Source organism: Centroberyx affinis, unplaced genomic scaffold, assembly GCF_046629955.1.
Source record: "Centroberyx affinis isolate AG114_WGS23_722 - 3 ecotype Tasmania unplaced genomic scaffold, CSIRO-AGI_Caff_v1 ptg000359l_1, whole genome shotgun sequence".
In the NCBI taxonomy this organism is placed as follows: Eukaryota; Metazoa; Chordata; class Actinopteri; order Beryciformes; family Berycidae; genus Centroberyx; species Centroberyx affinis.
The window spans coordinates 156,999-178,291 of record NW_027279030.1 but is presented as its reverse complement, the minus strand read 5'-3'; the positions used below and the strand labels follow the sequence as shown (position 1 = coordinate 178,291).

The following is a 21,293-nucleotide window of genomic DNA, read 5'->3' as shown; positions in this document are numbered from 1 at the left end:
TATCTGCAAGCAACATCTAGACTGCAACAGACCAGCAGGGGCCAGTTGCATAAAGATAGACCTAGTCTTAGACTTAAATGTGACCTTAAGTCAAACTTGCTATAGGCACTTTTACTTACCTGTTCCTACTACTTAGTTGTAAATCTCTAATGGGTTGTTTATGTCTCTAAAGACTCACTCTCTTCTTCAGGTATTTCCAAAAACCAAAGATTTGCCATATTATATAAAACAGCTTCAGTATTTAAACTTCCCACTCTGACAGTTAGGCCGACTCTTCCAGGGGGAAGGCGGCTAACTTTCCTACCTCAAAATAAATCAGTCGTAATATTTAAGTACACACAGTCTTAAATAGCCTAGTCCAACCTGAGAATCTAAGACCAGTCTAAGGCTTATAGACTAGTCTTAAACTAGCTTTATGCAACTGGCCCCCCTCACACACACAGACTCACACGCTGGATACATTTGAATAGTGCATTGTGAATGTTTATCATAAGAAGATTTACATACAAAAAAATCTTTACATATTCAACACAAATAGTTGTCTTCAATGAGCCTGTGGTATTTCAACATGGCTGCAACTGTCTTGTAATTTTTTAAGGGATATGTTTCAAATAATAACAATAAAAGAGTCACAAAAATATTTTGTATTAACAGTCACAATCTTGGGGACCATTCAGATTAAAATATTCCAAATAAAATAAAATAGGATTTAGTCTATAGCAAACACATGGAACAACAGTGTGTGTGTCATAGCCTTCCAATTACTGGATCATGTTCTTACGCTCTGTATTACACAAACAGGTCGTTCCTGCCTGAGACCATAACAGAGACCGTAACATTACAGAAATACGTGAAATGCAAAAAATTACACACTAGGAATATCTGAAAAATGGGAAATACAGAATCCTCTCATCCCACAAAGGTTTTGCGGCTCATTTTCTGCTAACAACTTCTGCTTCAAATAATGACTTTGTAGCTTACTTCAAAAATCTCTATCTCAACTGGAGGTTACAGGTTATGAAACGGCAAACAAATTCAAATTGAAAAATTAAATTAAAACCCTCATTATTTTCCCATAGAGAAATGGACTAAGGATTCAGGAGACTAATTGGGCAAAAAGGTAATGTCATGCTTTTGTGCCCTATACCTCCATGTCATTGCTGCATTATAACTTTACTCTTGTGGCTCAATACAGTCTCACTGATATGATGAAACCTCATCCCCTTTTGCAGCCTGATTACTTTTGACCTCACTGTGTATTCAGACAGCATGCAGAGGTGAGCGGCTCTGAAAACACTCAGCTGAGTATATAGAAAAGTCATTTTCCTAGCATGACTAGACTGATGCCACTTGGGACGATGAAGCACCACTCTATCTCAGGTTGAATTTCCCCTTGCTGTGCCTCCTTTTCTGAAAAGACCCAGACCCAGGCGCTTCAAAATATTTATTACACTTGGAGAAACTGCAGGGCTTCTGTCTGAATGTGGAACTTAATGCATCATCACTTCCTTTTCAAAAAGGAAAAATTAAACTTATCACACTGAATGAGGCTTTATTCTTGCATGCTGTTTTATCTCTTCGCTGAGAAGCAATCTGCAGCAGTAGCTTGTATTACACATCACAGAGAACATTCTCTTCGTAAAATGAATAACAGTACTAATATATGCTATGTCATATTGCAGTTATACTCTATGCACTAGTCAATTACATTATCATTGATATTCACCAGGAATACTGCAGTCTTCTGCTCATGTTAGTTTTCACATTTCAAGTTTTTATGGTTATCTGAGATTAACAGGAAAGTTTCAGTTCAAACAGAAAGATTGCGTATCTTTCTGTTTGAACTGAAACTTTCCTGTTATTTATTACCTTTACAGTATGAAAGGGCACAAGGGCATCCTGATGGCTTTCCATGCATTTCTCAATCAGCAATTAAGTTGGCTGATCAAGATATCTAGAATATTCATCTCAACTGAACAACATGGTATATTTACATACAACCATTTAGATAAAATTAAAAGGCACTATTTTGTCAACAAATTAAAGAAAATCAACTTAAGAAATAATATCCTGCCTAAACAATGTCTAAAAAATGAGAACAGTGGCTCCCGGAATAATCCATCACAGTTGATGGTATGACACAAAGCACTGCTGTCTATTGGTACACCGAGAGGCAACTATCCATCACCACATTCTGAGCGTTTTCCACATAGACACACCCTGCTGCATCCTCCATGTCGTTCTCCAAAGACAGGCCAGTGTCTGAAACCCTCCAGCAGGCAGCATCAAAAGGCTGTGAGATTCTGGGCTTGACCTGCTGCTTTAAAGCTCCTTTTGAATCAGAAGCAACTCATAATTGGGCAATCACAACTGGGGCTTTATTGACTGCTGAGAGAGTCTGCCACTGATAAAAAACCTTTTCAGCAACACTGCTTTGACCATGAGGCGATTGCAATCTCATCTGCACATTAGCCATGAATTGGCAATGCACAGATGGAGAATGTGTCTGCATAGTCTTGCGTAGTGTGGAGGGTTCAGAGATTCAGTCAGATTGATGTCTTTTTTTTTTTTTTGGAGTACAGGCAAAGATGACAGATGGGTAAGGGATTTCAACGCTCCTCTCGGCCTTTGTATAAAACTATCTGACAGACTCCAATGGTTATATTTCATGTGCGTTGCTCAACAGTGAAACACTCTTCATGTCAGGCCAGAAACAGCAATCATTCCTTCCTGGGAAACACAGCCAGCTGTATGTTCCTAGGCCGTGTTTTGCCTAGTACTTGTCATCCACAAATGTGCTCACTGAATCCAAACATTTCACACTGAGCCTCTTCTGCAGGGATTGAAATCAATGAAGTGGGGATCTCAAAACCAACATTGGCATCTGGCTGCTTTGTGGTCCTGCAGTGTGTAGTGACAGCCACGTCTCTGTAAAACCGAGCTGTGCACCCTCGGTACACCCTCTGTCAAAGACACCTGGTGTCTCCCTGGTACAGTACAGCCAGTCTTGGACAATACCTGAAGAACTGCAACACAGCAACGAGCTTATATCCGAACATCTCTGGTTTATTGAAGTATTAAGAAAGATTTCCTGCTTCTGCACACATAGCCCACCGTAATTTTAACTGTGCTTTGTTGTCTGGTGGCATCTGAGCTGCAGCCAACACGGCATGTTTAACAGAGAGCGGATCCTGTAGAAGTAATCACGACTCAGATTTGTGTGCTGTAATTGAAATGAAGGAACCAGCAGAGCGAGCGGCAGATTCGCGCAGATAAAACATCTGCCACAGATGGAACGCGGGAGTCACAACGCCAGTAGTCTTCAAAGCAAAAAAACTTGAAAAACACCCATGCAGAGAAGGGAGCCAGCCAGTTCATAGGCGTAACAGTTGGTTGTTCAGCAACATGTGCCATCATTTTATCAGCAAGTGCCATATTAGAATATTGAAAGGGGATATTTCCACATTCTGGAACAAAGAACACCAGGTCCTGACCTGTTTGAAACACCTTTATGTCTGTCTTCTGCCAAGATTCATATAGGCTTGTAGGTGTATTAAATATGTCTTCTTGAGCAGGCATGGAATCTATTACAACATCCTTCTGACCTTTTCCCTGCTTATTTTCAGGATATTCTGTTGTGATAATCTAATCTTTCAGCTCACAGAGAAGCAGATTTTTCAGGCTCTAGTTTTGAAGCGCTGTATAGGTTTGTCATCATCGAAGCCATTCCAGTCCATCTCCGATTCTTAGGCGTCCATAGTACAACGGCACAACATCACGGGAGATATTTATCTCTAGGAGCTGTAAGAAGAGAAACATCCATCACAATGCATTCAAGGAAAACACACACAAGATTGAAATTTCGATCAAAGGGATAAATCATTTCTTTCATCCTTGGCCAAACTCTGTTTACAAAGAAGCAACATCTTCCATAAACAACTCACACGGACCCTTCAGTTGACTTCACTGTCTGAAGACTCCAAGGATCCATAAAGTTCTGACATTGCATCTTCTTTAACCAACACGAACTTCTCTCCATCTTGCGTCACTACAAACTTTTCAACGTCTTCACACAGCGTGAGAGAAGAAGATTCCTCTATCTCTTCTTTCATCTCGTCTGGTAAATGTAGTGCCTGAGGAGGTGAAAATTTGTAAAAAAAAAAAAAATGTTTTGAAGTTTTGAAGAGCAAGTGGATGAAACTGTAAACCTCCCTCCAAATCCTTTCACTTCTTACTCTCAAAGGTATTGCAAGCCTACAGATCTACTGACCTGTTCAGTAAATCCATGTGTGTGTGATATGCTGGCAGAGGGAGAGACATCAGGCTCTTCTTTAACTGTAACACACTGTATTTCTCCAAATGCCTGGTGGCTGTCTTGTATCAGAAATTCTTCATTCTCCACCTTCACTTGCAATTCCCCATGCAGCGACTGATAATCCTAGAAAGTACCAAAGTTCATAAGGTTAAGGCAGTCTGAGTTGATATCCGATCAAATATAGACAAGGGAAAATTTTAAGTAAATTTGCTACATATACAGATAAATGACTATGTAATAAATACATTAAGAGAAACATCAGACTTGGTGGCCATGATGAAATCAAACCTGATCAAACTCCAAGCAATCTGCCATTTCATATCCTCCAGCGGTCTCTGCCAGCTTGTCGCAGGAGATCTGCACACGATCTATTAACACACATAAAACCATATGTGCAACACATGTTGACTGTCTTGGCAATTAGCAAGCAAAGTATGAACCACAAAAACAGCATCCTGCAGGAATGAAATTAAGAAATTAACTTCTCCTACACAGAAAGAGAAGTGACAGAAGACAGCCTTAAAATTAAATTAAGGACACAGTTATGAAGCAGACCTTATATAAATGTCTTACTCCAGTGAGCACAAGGTTTAGTTCTATGTGGCTCACTGACTATACCCACAGAAGTTACCAGACTGATATCTTGTAACACCATTTACATATGAAGCTAATTAATAGGTTCCACATAGAGGTTTTTTTTTTAAAGAGTAGTGAGGAACAGGAGAGAAGGTTGTCATGTGACTCAACCCCAGACCAGCAGGGTCTATGTAGGGCTATGTAAGGACCCAGACTGAGACAAGGGTCCTCACCACCACACCACCGCTGGTATAAAAAGCACAGTATAAAAAGAGCCACCCACTGTCAGCGTTTTGCAGCAGGCAACAAATGGAAAATTAGGCTGCTAAAAGTGTCATTTCAGAACAAGGAACAATTCCTAATTTGAATGCATTATGTAAAAGACCAGACTCAAACTGAAGTCTCCACAGGGGAGCCCGCCCTCGCAGAGAACATAATCAACACTCACCCTACCACGACCTCTGACACACATAGCACAATTGTAGTTGATTTTCTGGAACAGCTTAATTGGCTTAATGATATACAGCACATTTGTTTTTACCTTTGAAGTTTCTGTTTTCTAGTTTCTTGCTTCTCTTGTGTTGCCCACACCCTGCCTGGCCATCAGAGGTGAAATACTGGTCGCCCATATTAAGAGAAGGTATCCAGTCAGGATTTGAGACATCGTATAATGTGGCAGGGGCACCTGAAAAATGTAACAGATCGAGTTAACACCAGTGTTCCCTACACAAACTTTGAGATATCTGTGGCACTCCAACACAATATCAGACAGACCTGCCACAAACAACAAAATAACAAAATCAACATTACCTTTTCAGTTACAACAGTCTTTTCCACTGCACTGTGTTTACACTGTATTATGCACCTCAGCCTAGCCCAAAGTAAGCCAAGAACCTGTTGGAAACACACAGCACTCTCTACTTGCTGCTTGCCTTATCACTGTAGGGAGTCTTTTTTAAACAGAACTCCTTGCTGTGTCTTTGATATGCCAGTAACTGTTTCTGCTGCTCATTCTTTTAAAAGGGTTTGTGTTTATTTACTGTTATCGGCAACACTTTCCAACTACTCTTGGATCATAAATTCAATTAATCTAACTGGGCAACACATGAAAAAATGAAAATACAATCCTTCCACAACCACCTGAAAATATTCTGATTAGTGATCCCTACCTATCTGTAGATAGTGGTCATATGAAATAAGATAAAATAAGATTAGATAGCACTTTATTAATCCCCTTGGGGAAATTCAGGATTGGGTTATTCTTTTGCACCTTGCCTGCAGCATCGAGCTCAAGTCCTGGGACCAGTGCAAATCTCTGAGGTGTTACTGAATGGCAGATGGGCTGATTACTTAATGCAAAGGTAAATTGCAAGTAGGGGTGGACCGACTTATTGGACAAAACAAGTTATCGGGTTTCACCGAGTACGATTGCCATCTGAGCGTTTTGGGCTTCCAGTCTAGAAAACTAGAGTAGCCAGGGGCAACGTGAATTCTTATGAGGCGCTTCCCTTAGGGATTTATAGACCAACGAATTGTTGTCGTCATTTCGGTGATGCCGGATCATTCCTCGTTCCTTTTATTAACAATTAAATAAATCCATATTAAATCCAAAGATCTTATCCAAAACAGTCAGTGTTAGCGTCGGATGTGGCAATGGACCCGGAATCCCTTATTTGGGCAGAAAATTTACGTCATGCGTCGGTGGTCTATTAACGACAACTATATGTCAGCGGCACCAAAGACAATGAAGGTTTGGAGGTTTTGGATTTCAAACACTAAACAATACTTAAATACTTAAAACTAATTGGCTCATTATATTTTTACAGAACCAAGATTGCACCTGGAATACCTTTCCTAAGCACCTGTGGAAAAGATGCCAATTGTCCAGATTTTATAAGCAAGAACTAATAGTATGGACATGAGCTTATAAACACAATTTCTCTCTACATAGATTTTTGATGAAGATATTACATTTAAACACAATACATTGTTCATCCAGAAATGGTCCTTTAGTTAGACAACTTTTGAATGAAAGTAGCTTATTACATATATGCCGAATTTCTACATAAATTTAAGATGACTATTACATCAAAGGAATACGTCATAGTATTCCAAAAGGCGCTCAGCTCTGCAGGTGTTGAGGAACTCTCTGGATGTAACAACACACTTGAAGGAGCAGAGGGAATATAATATATTGGTAATGTGAATGTGTTAAGGGATCTACATTTCTCATTTGCTTAAGCAAATGAGAAATATTATTACAGAAAATTATTTTACTCCAGCTAGATTTTTCTGGTCATGTATTTTGGCGATCTGAACTGGAGTAGGCGTGGAGGATTTCAGATAAATATTGAGTTAATAAGGTGAAAGAGGTTTCATTTAAAAAACTATATAGAAACTGTAAATATATAAAATATATCCTGTGGAACATGTTCTAAAAAGGTTTAAACTGAGTATTGACTACTCGACTTTTGTGCATTGAATAAAGAAACAATATTTCATTTGTTTTATCATTGTGTTTACACTAAAGTCTGTCCAAAAAAACTGGCAAAGTGATTGCTCTGTGTGGAAATTATGTGATTTATTTTGACGATAATGTAATGGAGAAGGATGTATAACTCACGTTTATAATTCTTGGTAAATCTCATATCAACAAAAATAAATTAATTAACTAAAAATCACTAACTTTACCCACTGGTGAAATTAAGCATTATAGCACTTCTTTAGATAAGGAACAAAAAAAAGCTATAAGATAGTTGAATAATTACCTGGCACTTTCCTCTTTTTGTTGTATTTTTTATTTGTAAATGTTTTTTGTTTTGTTAATGTGTCCTATTAATGTGTTCAATAAAAAACAAAACTAAAAAAAAAAAAAACGGTGAGATCAGCTGACTGAACGTCACGTGATCGAAACGTCGTATGGCATACGGAAGTGCTAACATTAGCTAACTTCAAACAACTGCTTATTCAGGATAAGATTTACCTGCCGGCTTGTCAAACCACTTGCTAGGGTCTGAATAAAGCTCAGCAAGAACACGGAGTGGTTACAGGTTTAGGTCAAAGGTAGAAAAGGTTACGTTTTTTATGCACAGTGATGGGCTGCGATTAGCGTTAGCCAAAATGTTAGCAATACGTTCGTTTGGATCGAACGTGGGGATCGAACTCGGACACCTGTTTATCACGAGCTTGCTGTCATTAGCTAAACCTAATAAACACCTACATTGATGAGCCTGTATGTTACTATTACGCTACCACCACTGGTAATACTACTCAGATGAAAGCAGTTGAGTTCGCCTACTGACTAACTTTATTATTGGCTTTACAACACGTCACTCACCCTCGATGAAATGATCGGAGCAGATGCGGTATTGATCATATTGATAGTGGTAGTTGCTCTGCTTCAGGTTCAGGTTCTTCCTCCTCAGCGCTTGCAGCCACCCTGCTCGTCGTTTGATGGTCAACAGACGCGTCTTCTCGCCTTGGTGGCTCACTATGCTCGGTATTCTGTAAAATGATTTCTTAAGCCCTTTCCCAGAACGATTTGAGCACCCTACCACCGCGCAAAAATTAGGCATTTTTGCCGCTAGATCCTCTACCTCTACTGTACCTCTTCATTGTTTTGTTGTCACTCTTCCAACATGGCGGTGCGCCCTCGTAGCTATTGGCAACCACTGTCCAAACAGTCCGTGACAGGTCATCACGAGGGAGACACCGCTACGGGAAGCAACACGCAAGTTGTACACACAGAATGTGCACTGTAATAGCAATAAGTGACCACACTTGGCATCTTGAATTCATAAATATTTATGTTGATGCAAGAGCATTTACATTTGGTATGAAACATTTAATAAGAAAATGAACTTTACTGTCAACACATTGTCATATGAACAAAAATAAATACATTTATAAATACATACAATAATGTCAATTAACAAACCACAACTCTTTCATTTAAGCTGCCATTCTGTCCAACCTCTGCAAATACTGTAGGAATCTCAGGAATCGTAGGTGCATCATGATAGAACGTGCATACTGTACAAATGTGCTATAAGATCTTCCTTATTAAAAGTAAATAGAACTTGATGTAAGTTAATACTGATTTCACACAATATAAAACATTATGCCACAATATCTTATTCTAAGATGTAATCCTATCAGCAACACACAATTCTCATGTTTTCATATGTATTATCTCTTTGTTCTATTGGTAAACTTAAATATAACCTAAATACTAAATACTAAAAATAACCTACATACTTTGTTTTCTACAGTAATTGCATAAATATGGAGAAAGACTTCTCCACAAAAAAAAAAGAAAGAAAATCAGAGTCAATGCTTTGGGGAAGACATGGCTGTCAACATCCAGTGTGAAAGTGCCTCAGGTTCCAAACCGACCAACAAGGGCCGATGGAGTCACTGTGCTTTTTCCTGCACCATGATGTCGGTTACGCCATGAACTTGTGTGATCTGCTTGCAGTCCAGTGAAGCCAGTAATTTCCTTGGTCCATGCAGGGTGGGGACGAAGTGCTCAGTCAGAGTCTTGGAGGCACGACTGCCAATATCGCTGAGGGTAGGATAGGAAATGACAGTGACAATCACAACGTGATACGGTGTGTGTGTGGGAGAGAAAGATAGACAAGGTAGATGGGGGAAAAAATGGCAAGGAAAGTGCGCAAGATAGAGATTTTTCTCCTTACCCGAAAGCAATCTTTCGAGCACTCAGCAGGCCTAGTCCTTCCACGTGGATTACCACTCCTTTCAGCACCCGTGGGAGCGGGTTGGTAAAGGAGATCTCTGCTGCTATCTTTGTCCCTACCATGGCCTCCCCGATTGGCTGCGTGGGAGGGAAACACAAGAAACAAAGAAGGAAAACGTCAGATCTGAAATGGCCTTTTACCGTAATCTCTCCAATAATATTTTCATTTTGGCTCACCTTTATGATGAGGTCTGGGGTCCTGAGTCGGAAGCTGAACTGCGTGGCCAGGACCTGCTGTGTTTCACTGACCCGTCCCGACAGTGTCAGCATCAGAGCGGCCTGGTCCACTAGCTGGTCCTGGTAGTCTTTGTACTCGAGGGTCCACTCCAAAGACTTCACTGTAGACAGGGGATGACAACCAAAGTAAGATAAGGGTGAGAGTTCTGGTCTGTAATTTCATGATAATGTATTGTTTGTTTCTTCTTCCAACAGGTGATTCCTCCTTTTCACAACCTCCCTCACTACCCCTCCCTCCTCCACACACACACACACACACACACACACACACATAAACACATACAGCAAAAGTGCCCCAAGAGTACCAAATGTATCCATCTCTCTATTAGATCGTGTTCACTAATGAATCTTGATGTCTTTATGCAATGTTGTGCATTTTTAGGTTTTGTTGAATTGAATCGTGGTTGATTAAAATGTTCTTGGTCATCTTCAGTATCAATTTACAATATTTTCTGAGGTTATAGTTGTTATGTACAGTATTGATTTATGAATTTATAGGTTGCATGATCTAGGCTATTTAACACATTATAGTGCTGTGTAGAGTGGACCTGATGAAGCTAGACACAAAACACACTGTTACTTTTTGCAATTTGTAAATACTACAGATTATTAAAGAAACAGAGTCTCCACTTCCCTTCTGTTCATTGGTAGTTTTATGGTGAGAGAAAAGCCTGTGCACACTGCTACAGTAATGAAACACTGTTGTCACCAGTAAGATATGATTAAAAAACAGCCCTGGGCCAGTTAACCTTGGGTCATCACTGGCATGCTATAAAAAAATATTTTCTTACTGCTGTTAATGTACCTGCAGAAAACCCACTCTCACTGAGCAGGAGCTCCACTCACCCTCACTGGGCAGCAGTTCCACCTCTGTTGTATCCTTTCTGACCGTGGCCTTGTGCACACCGGTGTAGTACATGACTGCCACCTGGCTGTGGAGGAGGATTTTGCGATGCTCCGTGCTGCTGTTTCGCAACACAATGGTCAGCTCTGCATTGCCTCCCATGCGAGGACCTTCACCCTCCATGGTCACTTCTACAGAGACGTCCTCTGCTGTGGGAGAGGAGTAGGTTTCTGGCCTGGAGCCGTAGCGAGAGGCTGTTTCCACAGCAATGCGCTCCTCCTCTGTGCCTGAGAATGACAAAAATATAGAGCTTAATAAGCAATATCAATACCTCTGAGTGCCTGTAATCTTCCCCAAATTGTATTTTAGTGTCTATCCTTTATTTGATGATACCTTCAGGGTGTTTGTAAAGGTGTGTGACATCATCGCGCTCATCAGAGCCAACAGCCTTGGTGCTGATGAAGTGGCCCACAGTCTTTTTCTCACTGTGAATTTGACTGAAGGTCCCATCTAGGTTCCTCTGCCAGTAGATTTTATCACTGTTCACCTACAGGTGCACACAGAAAGAGAGAGAGAGAGGGGGAGAGAAAGGCTAGCTAATGAGACTGCAAATATCTGTGTTGGTGTAGACAATATTTTCCACAAATGTTTCAAAAGGCTAGGAGAGAATTTGAGTTAAGAACTGTCTATGAGGAGAGAGAAAGGGCAATTGTGTGATACACCAACCTCAGCAAAGACGAAGGTAGTGTCATATTTGATGTACACCTGCCCGTTGCGGACAGCAGTGACCGAGGAGGGGCCGCAGCGGAAGGTGCCCTGGCTGGTCTCCTGAGGCGTGGCGTCAACAGTCTGCCAGCCTCCCATGCCTGGAGGCAAGTCTGGACGGGCCATCCAGCAGTCGTTCCACACATGGAAGTTCCTAGAGGCAAAGAGGTGGACGTCAGGTATCGTAAACTAGAGAGTGACGCGGATTAGAGGTTAAAGTGTGTTATGAGCGAAACAGCATGACAAAGAGTGACAGAACGCACCAGACAGAGTCGGCGTTGAGGTGATCTAAAGGCTCCAGGTTCTCGTCAAAGTACACATCTGTCGTCAAAGAGATGTCCGTGTCGTGGGCGGAGTTGAAATTGGTGATGATACGACTGGGAACGCCCAAACACCGTAACACTGAAGGGAAGATGGAGAGGTGAAGGGTCAGAGGTCAGTGTGTAGCGCTCACTTGTCACACACACACACAAACATAATGTCACATGAACACACATAGTTGAAAAACAACTAACCTGTATTGGTAACACCGGAAAAGACCCAGCACTGGCCATATTTGACAGGAGTGCCTCCGCTCTTTTGGTAGTTCTTCAGAATTTCCACACTGCCGCTCCAAACTGTTGGAGAATTTCCATCTGAATAGTTTCCAGACCAGTTCCCCTCCACAACGCCGCGGTCATCAGGGGAGTTGATCTGGATGAGGAAAGTGGAGGAATTGTTTTTTGAAGCTTTGAGTTTGAGCGATATAATTGGCATCACATGAACAGAAATATGAGGATAGCTCTGGTGTTAAATGTTTTTAACAGTTGCAGTCCATGTGTTTCTTTGCGTGCAGTTGGTGTAGTCTCACCATGGCTGAGATGACTCGCACCACATTAACAGGGTCTCCCCATCCAGATGGAGGTGTTCCACTCTTTTCCAGTACGTACACGCAAGCGGCAAGAATCCCCTCGTCAAACTAACGCCAAAACAGAGAAAAGAGGAGGAGGGTGGGGAGAGAGAATCAGTTGGCTCTACTCAATTCATTCACCATTCATCATCAAACACGGATGTGGTGAGACAAATCAGCTCACCTGTCCGTAGTTCCATGTACGAACTCCTATTTGTTTCTCTGTGCCATAGTAGATTCTGCCGACGTCGTTCATAACATACTCCTCCCTCTCGTCTTCAGCATCCATGAAAACTGTGTCATCTGATAGACAGAGAAGGAGTGAGAATATATTTTTCTCTAAAATGGGAAATAACTCCAACATGAGATCGGTTTCAACAGTGGGTAGGCTGGACTATTTCTCTCTGAGCTTCTATAGTGGGGTCTATGGTATACTGTATATTAGCTGGCAAGGTTCAGCTTTTGTTTTCTCATATTCTTGCTCACAGTTCTGTGTGTCAAAAGCAACAAGAGCACACTACTGGCTGACACCTGTATTTATAATCTCAGTGAATGGGTTATTATGGCATAACGCCGTATCCTCAAAAAAGAGGAGGGGCCACTGAGTGAAATAGGCAAGAGAAATTGTTCTGAATTTATGTCAGTCAACCTTTTAACCATGCAAGCAGGAGTATGGATGGATGGCTGTCAAACTTGACAATGCTGTGTTTTCCTAATTCTTATATTCTTGTTGCAATTCACTAGAAGGCACTCCATGATTCAACTGGTCGATAGCGAACCCCAGCCTATGTCCTCAATTTCATCATGCTTACATATCAACCTTGTATGTGACTTGCATGGTTAGGTTCGGTTGCACTGAACCACTCAGAGATCCAGTTCAAACAGCCACAGATCTATTTCTTGTGTAAATGTACAGTATGTGTGTGAGGGAAGGGCTCTATTAATCTCATGTAAAAATTTAACTTTTTTATCCCATATTTACCTTCACACCAGGGGTTGAACAGCATGTAGATGTCATTGGTTGGGTCGTGTGTGGAGGTGGCCTCGCCTTTTGGGCAACGTGTTGCCACAGTGAGTTGGTATCGGCCAATGACGGCTGTAGGTAGAGAGTTGACGGACAGCTTTATCCTGTTGCCATCTTGTTTCACAATCTTAGCTTCCCAGCGATCGTCCTCCAAGTCTTCCACCAGAGGAATGATGATATGGGTTCCCTTTGACACTGTTGGCAGGGGTCCTAGGGAGACACACCCCACAGGGATGTTAAGTATGAGGACAGAGGCAAATGCACTCAGTTTGACTGATTTCAGATGTAATAAGGTATATAGGAATATACTGTAGTACATTAAAGACATACAATGTTGCTGACGTTGTGGAAAACCATGCCCCAACAGGAGCCCCCAGTTTTTTTTTCAACCTCAGAAACACCATCTTCCTTCAGTTTGTACTAAGCCACACCTGCATTCCTACCTTGTGGGGTGTGTTTGAGTAAACATAGGTAAACAGAGGCAAAATAGAAGCCCCGGATGCTCACTCTCGCTCCGTCACATGCAAACGCGCTCACACACACACTCACACACACTTATTCTGCATGTCATGACGGCATCTGATCTCCATGCTGCTGTACTATAAATGGAATCTCACCCTAGGCACCAGTTTACTGTGCAGCTATTACTGAAGTGCCTGTCATGTACCAGTCTGACCACTGCAGTAACTGCACATACTGTATCATGGGTGTAGACATGAAAATATATATATAAAAAAAAAGAGAACAAAATAACATACTGCATAATTAGACTTAAAAAGTCTGTTTAAAAAATGAACAGAAAATGGTGACGTCATCTCCGAAAAACATGACAGCTGACATCAAAGTAAAAATCACTGTTATTAAATCACTATACTACTATTATTGACATTATCTTGACCACTTAACTTACAAAACAGTAACAATTTAGAGGATTTCATTCATGTTCAGTACTAAGCAATGAACACCAAGTAAAATTGTATTTTGAAATGAGTCCTTTTAATAATTCTGTAATTCTGCTTCATTTCCTACAACATGCAGCTGTAATTGTAGGATCTATATTCTTCTGTGTGCTGTCCTCTCTATCTCCCAACATTCAACACAGAGAGAAATGAACAGTGGGAAAATAGGCAGCGGGTAAGTCTCAGAGAGCCGGTAGTAGGAGTGCTGATGGTGAATTGTCAGTGGAAGAGGGTTAGGGCAGGACTATGAGAGACTAGGCTTCTCTAAAACACTCTCCCTGGAGCATGGTTGCTATGCTCCAGGGAGAGCGACTCCAGAATTGTTACCATAGCAATAGCAACCAAAAATCTCTCTCTCTCTCTCTCTGTCTCTCTCTCTCTCTCTCTCTCTCTCACACACACACACACACACACACACACACAATCAAACACAACAAAACCCATGCAATCCACACAAATGCATAGACACATTAACATTTGCAAACATGAGCATAAAAAAAACAGATGTCTCCCTCTTGCTTTGTACGTCTTGTTTCCTTCCCACAGCGGACTTCCCATCCCCCTTCCCTCCATCCCATGACTCTCCTAGAAAAAGGGAACTCTTATCATGTGCACCTATGCACAGGGTTTCTTAGAGGGGCAGCAGGCAGGCAGGGAGGTACGTGAGCGCACTTTGGCCAGGGTGGCTTGTGGCCATCCAGTTTCACACTTGGCCACTCAAGATTAGAGGCCAGTATAAATGGAATTAGTATTTATAAGCATGTCTGTTGCCTGCAGAATGTGAAAACCTTCAACATGTAAATCTATTTTAGTGTTGTAACAGTCCAGCAGATTGTCTAGTTCATTCACAAAACATGATCAGTCCAAATCAGGGCACTTGGTAGAAAGATATACACTGTTATCTTTTTCTTTTGTTTGCTCAATCAAACTCAGAAAACACTTTGACATTTTCAGATTTTTGGTATTCATATTATTCTGTTCCATCAGTACACGGCCATGTTGGTAGGAAAATAACAGGTGACTGTAATTAATTAAGATTGTAATCAAATGACTGTAACAGCCAATGAGATATGAGAGTAAGCACCTTATTGGTAAGAAATGTATGTGACATCATGGGAATACTATGAATACTAATATTGGAGAATATTTTGCAAAGTGAACTGTAACATTCAAATTCAGTGTATTAAAAATGTTTGCTGATGGTGATTTCTGTCAGGGAGTCTGACTGACCTATTTTAAGCTCCAGATGAAGCTGGTCGGTCTTGGAGTTGAAAGGTCGTGAGAGGTTAATCCACATCTGGATAGTCTGTCCTCGGCGGATGATGAGGTCATTGCCGTGGTAAAGATCTGTGTGATGCTCCTTGCGGTTCTGCCCCAATTTGTTTTTCATCAGGTCTACTGATCGCACTTTCAGAAGGAGTTCTGCGAAAACAGATGCATGTACATGAGAGAAGGAAGTCTGATCAGGGTGACAAGGGTGTCATTATTTTGTTTGACGAATGATACGATCATGAGCTTTCAAAGGCGTCAGTTACCGTCAAGCTCTGCATCACCATTCACGGGCTTCTCGCCATTCATCCCTTCATCCTTGTCCGCCTCGTCAATTCCGGTGACCACCGTGTCTGTAACGTCGTCGTCATTTGGCCTGGGACAGCAGCAAGGGCAGACCTTACGCAGCCAGCGGCGACACGCCCCTTGTTCAGCATCCTCTACTTCTAGTTCTTCCTTTTCTTCCTCTGTGTCCTCCTCCCATCCAAGAGTGACAGCTGGGAACCGGCCGACTGCAGATCTGTTTCTGATTGACCGTGTTTCTACAGGCATCCTGAGAAAAAGAAAAGCAAAATGGGTATGGTAAAATAAGTTAATAAGATTTCTGCCCTCAGGCTCGTGCTATAGACTCACCAGGATTAAGAGTAACAGGTTTAAGCATTCATTCATACCCAGTGCAATTACTCTGTTGAATTCTAAATATGATGATGTTGGACTCTGAAAGCTGGTCTGGGGTGTGTATTCGTTTTTTGTTTTTTTTTATATATATTTTTCAATTCAGGGAAGTGCAACAGACTACAGGCTGCATTTCTTTAATTAGCACCCCTTCACTTTATGAGTGTATATTATCATGAGTGCATGTTTGCTGTTGTTTTTATGCCTGACTTTTCTCTGTGAGACAACAGAGATAAACTTTGATGAGCTAGATTACAATACCTCCTAATATGAAAATGATCATCTAATCTGACAATCATTTAAGTTTCTTTCTCCATCCACAGTGCAAGAAATTGTATTGTACCTATAGATTAGAGGAGTACATTATTGCAAATTATACTATGGAACATTCATAACAAACAGCTAGCTAGCAAAGGCATTAATATCCCTCCTCTACTTTTAATAGAAGCTGAGTTTTTGTTATTTGTTATTGGCTACTAGATGTCAACATCAACACTCTACTAAACATCCAGGTAGCAAAGGCAAATGCCATAGCTAAATACATATTTTTATGATAAACCTACTAGAAAGAGGAACTGATCTTTGGTCACCTGGCCAGTGACTTATTTGCATTAAATATCTTTTGTTTGCATTCAGAATAAAACAAACTGTTATGAGTAGAAATATTCATTTGATCATCCAACACTACCTGCTGCTGAACAGATTAAACTGGTCACAGTAGGATTAGATCAACCTAGATTTGTGAACATAAACAAGTCTTCCTCTTGGCGTGAAATAGGAAAACTGTATTAACTCTGTGTTGCCATCAACACACATCTGGAGCTGCTCTACTGACAATGAATTAGAGTCTGATTTCTGAGTGTTGTGACAGTATCCAGGTTGATTTTCTGGGGAGATGAGCACACTCCACCCGTTTTGCTACGATGAAATAAACCTTTTGCCACCTCATGACACCAAAGATTAGAATCTTGTTTCTGCGGTTTGTGGCTCTGGGAGCGGCATGTTTATTTCACATGTTCACAAATCCCGGCTGAACTGTCCAAGAATCAAAGAACAACATTTACGAATTCTGCTGGATTTTAACTATAAGATGCTTCAAATTCACATCTTCACACCCATGCACGACTGGTAGTTTTCTTGTCCTCTCGTCTTAAATTCTCCTTTATTCACCTCAATTGTAAGGACCTTTGTAGAGACCTCTCCAGTAACTGCTATGGTCCCCCTGAAAGCCTTTCCCACACTTTCTGCATTCCTTGGCCTCAGTGACAGTAACATGGTGACATAACAGGCTCTGATGAAGCAATACTAACACAGGGCACAATGGACTCTTTCCAATTCATATGCCAATGAGGATACTCAGGAAAGAAGTTGAGACAGTGAATATAAGTCGCAGACACGATGGAAGGTAAGTGAACGTCTCCACCCAGCTCAGGCGAGGCTCATAAAACAGAAAAAAATCCAATATCGAAACAATTTGACTATAAGGACGCATAAGTACATAAGATGACACTTAATATACTTTTGAATGACGAACTTGACATGAACTTGAAAAGTATGAAGTCTCGATGGGACGGCAAAATTGAACACAGGGCGAGCCCATACAAACTGTTTGTATAAGTGAAAATGGAATCCACCTCGGCCTCAGTGCCAAAAATATAAGGAGGGTTGAGGAGAAAGACTGCATGGAATGGGAATGTGCTCCACATGACAGTGATTACAGTCCGCTTGCAGTGTATCTTGGCCCAGAAACAGGATTCACACACTCACACACAAGTCAATACATTTCTTCATTGCTGCATCTGACACAGATATTTGCACAATCTACTCTCCTCACCAAACCACAGAGAGAGTGGCACTGTGTGACACGGAGTGAAAGTTGAGATGTCCGACAACTGAACCCAGTATGATTGATGAAATTGTCCTCACTTAATCCACCTCATCTGCTCTGCTGCATCAAAACTACTCGGACCACACTTTCTCAGACTCCCAACTGGACTACTGGACTGCGTTGCTCCTTTCTGGCTGCGTGCATCCAACATCTGATCTCACAGCAACATGTACAAGTGAATTGGTCATGTTTACAGATTTGGCAAGCTTGGTGTCTTCAAGGTCACTAATCAATTAAAATCAAATGGGGGCAAACTTTACCCACATTACATTAGCAACAGATATGTCACACGCATGTGCTACTCATCAAAGTAGAATATTTTCCTTGAGGAGGGTGGTGATCCAGTAAACATCTCTCATCTACACGGCATGACCCGTTGCCTTGGGGCCATGGCGCTCAAGCCAAAAAAACAGAATTAAAGCATTCACTGTGCTCAGTTTCAACACACAAGCACTGAGTTTAAAACTCTGAGCCAAATAAGTTTCAGTGTTTTTCCCTTTGCACCTACCAGTATTTAGCTTGGGCATTACCTTTCTTTGACTTGTCTCTTTAGCAAATAACTGTAGCACACTGTTGAAGTCAGTTTGTAATATATTGTATTTGAGTAGTCTGGATTAAGCATATGGATGGATGGAGTATATACTTGACTACAGAGATTTGGCTGCTGTTGAGAATGGTCTATTGTCTCCATATAATTGTTATTTAAGTGTGTAAAGGAAGAAAATAGGCTATATCACATTTTAAAACATTGTCTCACAGACGTATTGATGCCATAAGTGGTACCACTTCATTAACATAATGTTGGCATGGCAATATGAAGTCAATTAACATCTTTCTTATAGGGAGACATCCTCTTTTCCTATGAATTTCTGGTCACACAAAAAAAAATCTGATTATACACTTTTAAGAATACAAGTTTAAGTAGGCTACATTTGGATGTTAGTTGAGCTAAAAACTGTCTACAGCATTTAAAGTTATAAATTATAACCACCCTCATCAAATTGGTGAGATGAGATCATTAACACTGTCATTGGCTACAGACCAAGCTACACGTGAAACAAATAAAAATAATAAAAATTCACACTCACTCAGTTCAGCAACAGTAGATATGTGATAATGCAGTGAAGGGATGATAATCTTCGTCAGTTGTCCTCGCGTGGTGTTTAAGTGTTTGACAAACACAAGTTCAGACCTCCTTTTAAACTTGAAGACAGTGTGGCACGCCTTCCTCGGTCTAATGCGTCACAGGTTTATAACGCGTTACAGTAATGCCATTACTTTTCAGAGGAACGACAGTGTGAAAATTGGGTAGTTATCACCCCCTCTTAATATCAAATTGAAGTTGAATTATGCAGAAAGTTTGGTTCGTTTTGAAGATTAAATTAGTGGCCGTCCTCTCACAATAGAAGAGAAATGGCACAAAAGTTCGCTTCCAGGTGGAAATAGTCACACTACTTAGATTTTATCAAGTAAAACACTAGATACGCCAATTGGTTTCTCTGGTCATTCACAGGAGAGGTAAAATTATCTTGAGTTATCCCCACTTTTGAAGGAGGGGGGCAACCGCCAGTTTTGGGGCTGTAACAGAAAAGTAGTGTAACGACAAGTGTACGAATTACTGCGCCCACGAAGTAATGCGTAAGCTAATTATTTTACTTTGGAAATGACTGTCGAGTAATGAGTAATCATTTTTTTTGCAGTTTTACGCCTACTGTGTCCCATCCGTAATACCTGGGTAAGACAGACTTAGCTACCTGACAGCTCTCACTTCCCATGTCGCAGCCCAAAAGTGAACAAGGTCAAGTAGTTGAGAAACACAAGGAGCACAAAGCCTCGCAGACTTTGATTGACGTTTAGATTATAGTGTGACACAAACACCTGAATTATCTACACAGACTGGTTAAGTTGCTTCGAGTCTGAGCAGCAACTGTGAGAGGTTATAGCCCTCAGCCTAATCCTATGATACAATTCAAAGGGATATTGTACAAATATAGGTAGGGCCTTACCTGTAGGAATATTATTGGGATATTTCACTGATACCGTAGAAGATTAAAAAGTTGTTAAGTAGGCCTACAGTAAGGTCACCATAAACTCATTGAGTACCAGAAACGCACCATAAGTCCCTATTTGGATATTATAGTTATAGTCTAGTGATTTTTCAAGATGTATCTGCACAATTAAGGCCAATTAGTGCGTTAGGCCTATCTACAGAAACAGGTTCAGTTGGACACCAGAGGCAGTTTTTTTTTTTTTTTTTTGTTAAAATTCGTTTTATGTTGTATTCACCTTTAGGCTGTAATAGAGCTGAGAAGTGTGGTTTCTCACAAAATCACTTTCATTTCAATTAATTTCCTTTGGTTAGATGATTTTGACTTGAGGTAGGCTACGTTTCAAAAGAGGTGGATTCTATGTGGCACATTTTATTTGTAAAGCGAAAAAACAACAACTTTCTTTGTATGTATGATTCTTTTGTTTAGGGTATGAACAATTTTCCCAAAATGCAGCTAGTCCCCCAGAAACGTATTTTGGAAAACAATCAAGTGTTTAGATGTTAGAAATTTATTAAGAACTCTACAGTCTATTTAAGTCCAAGAATTAATTGAGATAAATTAATTAATTAATTAAATAAATACAAAACCAGTTTTTATATGCTATTTTCTAGTATCTTGGACATTCAGTATGATTTGGGGAGAAAGAAAGAAAGAAAGAAAGAAAGAAAGAAAGAAAGAAAGAAAGAAATGAATAAATAAATAAATAAATAAATTTGGTTTATATGAAGAAGTAGGCTACTTGGACTAGATAAGCAGCAGAAACAGAAAAACTGGTCGATTGGCTTCACAAGCACATTGCATCATCAAGACACTGCACAACCCTGAATTTTTCAGATGTCATGGAACAGTCACTGGGACTTCTTGTTGACAGACACCTGGTGCTCATTTCCTGCTGCTGTTACAGCTGAGCTGTCTCACTCATAAAAAACACAATCATACAGCATTTACTTTAATAGTTTTCTTACTATGGCCACAAAATAAAAAAAGGTGTTTTACTTCATTGTCATTATCACCACCACCATCTCACCTCAGGTTGCTTAGGGAC

At 40.6% G+C, this 21,293-nt stretch overlaps 2 protein-coding genes across 3 annotated transcripts; both read right to left on the bottom strand.

Annotated features, from left to right (window-relative positions):
* Nucleotides 1–543: 543 nt before the first annotated feature.
* LOC139641251 (uncharacterized) lies at nucleotides 544–8,523 on the bottom strand. 2 transcript variants are annotated; one of them, XM_071515545.1, is made up of 6 exons: nucleotides 8,229–8,523; nucleotides 5,433–5,576; nucleotides 4,604–4,683; nucleotides 4,271–4,438; nucleotides 3,945–4,133; nucleotides 544–3,801 (listed from the first exon to the last, which is right to left on the bottom strand). In XM_071515545.1, the coding sequence occupies exons 1-5, from the start codon at nucleotides 8,464–8,466 to the stop codon at nucleotides 3,954–3,956; spliced, it is 810 nt and encodes a 269-aa protein (XP_071371646.1). In that variant the 5' UTR covers nucleotides 8,467–8,523; the 3' UTR covers nucleotides 544–3,801; nucleotides 3,945–3,953. The 2 variants fall into 2 exon arrangements, with proteins under 2 accessions (XP_071371646.1, XP_071371645.1); XM_071515544.1 differs by having other exon boundaries at nucleotides 3,951–4,133.
* Nucleotides 8,524–8,679: 156 nt separating this feature from the next.
* On the bottom strand, nucleotides 8,680–19,540 carry LOC139641250 (protein-glutamine gamma-glutamyltransferase K-like). Its single transcript, XM_071515543.1, has 14 exons — nucleotides 19,286–19,540; nucleotides 15,901–16,187; nucleotides 15,596–15,787; nucleotides 13,365–13,616; nucleotides 12,567–12,685; nucleotides 12,344–12,451; nucleotides 12,009–12,186; nucleotides 11,757–11,895; nucleotides 11,455–11,647; nucleotides 11,122–11,275; nucleotides 10,731–11,015; nucleotides 9,825–9,985; nucleotides 9,589–9,725; nucleotides 8,680–9,455 (listed from the first exon to the last, which is right to left on the bottom strand). Exons 2-14 carry the CDS (start codon nucleotides 16,184–16,186, stop codon nucleotides 9,305–9,307), a joined length of 2,355 nt encoding a protein of 784 aa, XP_071371644.1. The 5' UTR covers nucleotide 16,187; nucleotides 19,286–19,540; the 3' UTR covers nucleotides 8,680–9,304.
* Nucleotides 19,541–21,293: the final 1,753 nt, after the last annotated feature.

Excerpts from the sequence above, each read along its gene's own strand:
- LOC139641251 (XM_071515545.1), bottom strand. The coding sequence starts at position 8,466 with ATGCCTAATTTTTGCGCGGTGGTAGGGTGCTCAAATCGTTCTGGGAAA. Across the intron at positions 4,684-5,432 it reads AGAAAACAGAAACTTCAAAG|ATCGTGTGCAGATCTCCTGC; the intron begins GTAAAAACAAAT and ends GTGTGTTAATAG. Across the intron at positions 4,134-4,270 it reads CACATGGATTTACTGAACAG|GCACTACATTTACCAGACGA; the intron begins GTCAGTAGATCT and ends TCACCTCCTCAG.
- LOC139641250 (XM_071515543.1), bottom strand. The coding sequence starts at position 16,186 with ATGCCTGTAGAAACACGGTCAATCAGAAACAGATCTGCAGTCGGCCGG. Across the intron at positions 12,452-12,566 it reads GTACATGGAACTACGGACAG|TTTGACGAGGGGATTCTTGC; the intron begins GTGAGCTGATTT and ends TTTTGGCGTTAG. Across the intron at positions 11,648-11,756 it reads CTCAACGCCGACTCTGTCTG|GAACTTCCATGTGTGGAACG; the intron begins GTGCGTTCTGTC and ends CTTTGCCTCTAG.